We start from the raw sequence: 1611 nt of genomic DNA, 5'->3' as shown, positions 1-1611 counted from the left end.
GAGAGAGAGAAAGAAAGAGAGAGAGAGAGAGAGAAACATCAATGATGGTGGAGAATCATTGATTGGCTGCTGCTTGCATGCCCATCAGTGAGGATCCAGCCTGAAACCTGGGCATATGCCCCGACCTGGAATTAAACTTTGACCTCCAGTTTCATAGTCGACTCTCAACCACTGAGCCACGCCGGCGGCTCTGTACTTTTTATGTTGGAACTTGTTCTTCCCGGCCAGGGCTACTATAGAAACGGACATAACTCTCAACAAAACATCTCTCCTCTTGCCTAGATCTGGTTGAAGATTACAGAACTGTTTTTAAAGATTCCTCATGCTTTAAGCTGAGGAATGTCTAACATGTTTGCATGGATTCATTTTAAAGAGAAGGAAAACAAAATAGTACGCTGGTTGGTCACAAATAGGACTTTAATAATAGTTTTGCTGCACTTCAGAGGATAGAATGGGATGGTAAAAAGTCAGCACTTTTTTGCCATGTGCCTTGAGACTGATCACCTAGTCTCCCAGGCCTCAATTTCCCCTTCTTTGAAGTGCTAATATTATCTTGTCTCGAGTTTATTTTTAAGCATTGTAAAATTATAGGTAAATTCTCTCAGGTGTGGCCCGTAGTAGGTGACAAGCTGTTTTTGCTATCCTTGTTATTTTTGTTGCTCAGAACCACTTTGTCTTTCTAAAGTTAAATTACCTAATTAATGCACAGTCATTCCAAAGACTAGTCTTTGGAGGTGGTTGAACTTGGAAGTTGAGACGTGGCTTACTGAAATCATAAAATTAGAATTATGCGATCCAGGAATTGTAGCGTGCTCCTGTTTTCCCTTGAATATGTCACTGGGCAACTAACGGATGGTAAACCATTTTTTACCAACAGGCATGTCATCTTTGCACCAAGCAGCCACAATAAGTACGCAGGAGAGTCATTCCCAGGGATTTATGATGCTCTGTTTGATATCGAAAGCAAAGTGGATCCTTCCAAGGCCTGGGGAGAAGTGAAGAGACAGATTTCTGTCGCAGCCTTCACGGTGCAGGCTGCAGCCGGGACTCTGAGAGAAGTAGCCTAACGCCCTGCTGTGGAGAACCCATATTGAATTAGTATCTGTCACTCAGAAAGAATCCTCATGGGTGTATTGACAAACTAAAAATTAAAGTTGTGTGTATCTTAGTATTTGTTTTCTTCTCCCTATGGATCAAAACAGAGAGATAGATGGTTTTTATTCTCTAATTACAATAGGTTATCCTGGAGTAGAAGTATGTGTTAAAACAGTGGTTCTCAACCTTGCCTTACCACATAACAAAGAAACGGAATTTCCGGAGAATGAGGCCCAGAAATCAGGATTTTGAAAAGATTCCCAGGTGATTTTAATGTGCAGCCAAGGTTGAGAACCACTGTGTTAAAACGAAGGAGAACTTGCTTCTCAGTTAGCCCAAGTTGAGTCTGAATTCCTGCTCCACCATGAGTATCAGAGGAAGTCACTAGAGTTTTGAGAAGTGACCTGTTTTCAGACAACAACTGGCAGCTGTAAAGAGAAAGAATCAGACAAACAAAGTTGGGAGGCAAGGAAACAGGCAAAGAGACCATGGCAAAATGCTGGGCAAAAAATAATA

General features: G+C 41.7%; 1 protein-coding gene across 3 annotated transcripts in view; it reads left to right on the top strand.

Annotated features, from left to right (window-relative positions):
* The window catches only part of FOLH1B (folate hydrolase 1B), a 45934-nt gene extending 44651 nt beyond the window's left edge, over window positions 1–1283 (top strand). The window contains exon 17 of one of the 3 annotated variants that reach the window (XM_015561347.1): window positions 878–1283. In XM_015561347.1, coding sequence (XP_015416833.1) covers window positions 878–1067 — 190 coding nt within the window. In that variant the 3' untranslated portion in view covers window positions 1068–1283. The remainder of the gene's footprint in view (window positions 1–877) is intronic. The other 2 variants (XM_006759757.2, XM_015561348.1) reach the window with 2 other exon arrangements.
* The last annotated feature ends 328 nt before the right edge of the window (window positions 1284–1611 follow it).

This window comes from Myotis davidii, unplaced genomic scaffold, assembly GCF_000327345.1.
Source record: "Myotis davidii unplaced genomic scaffold, ASM32734v1 scaffold657, whole genome shotgun sequence".
In the NCBI taxonomy this organism is placed as follows: Eukaryota; Metazoa; Chordata; class Mammalia; order Chiroptera; family Vespertilionidae; genus Myotis; species Myotis davidii.
This window is presented reverse-complemented; position numbering and strand designations above follow the sequence as displayed.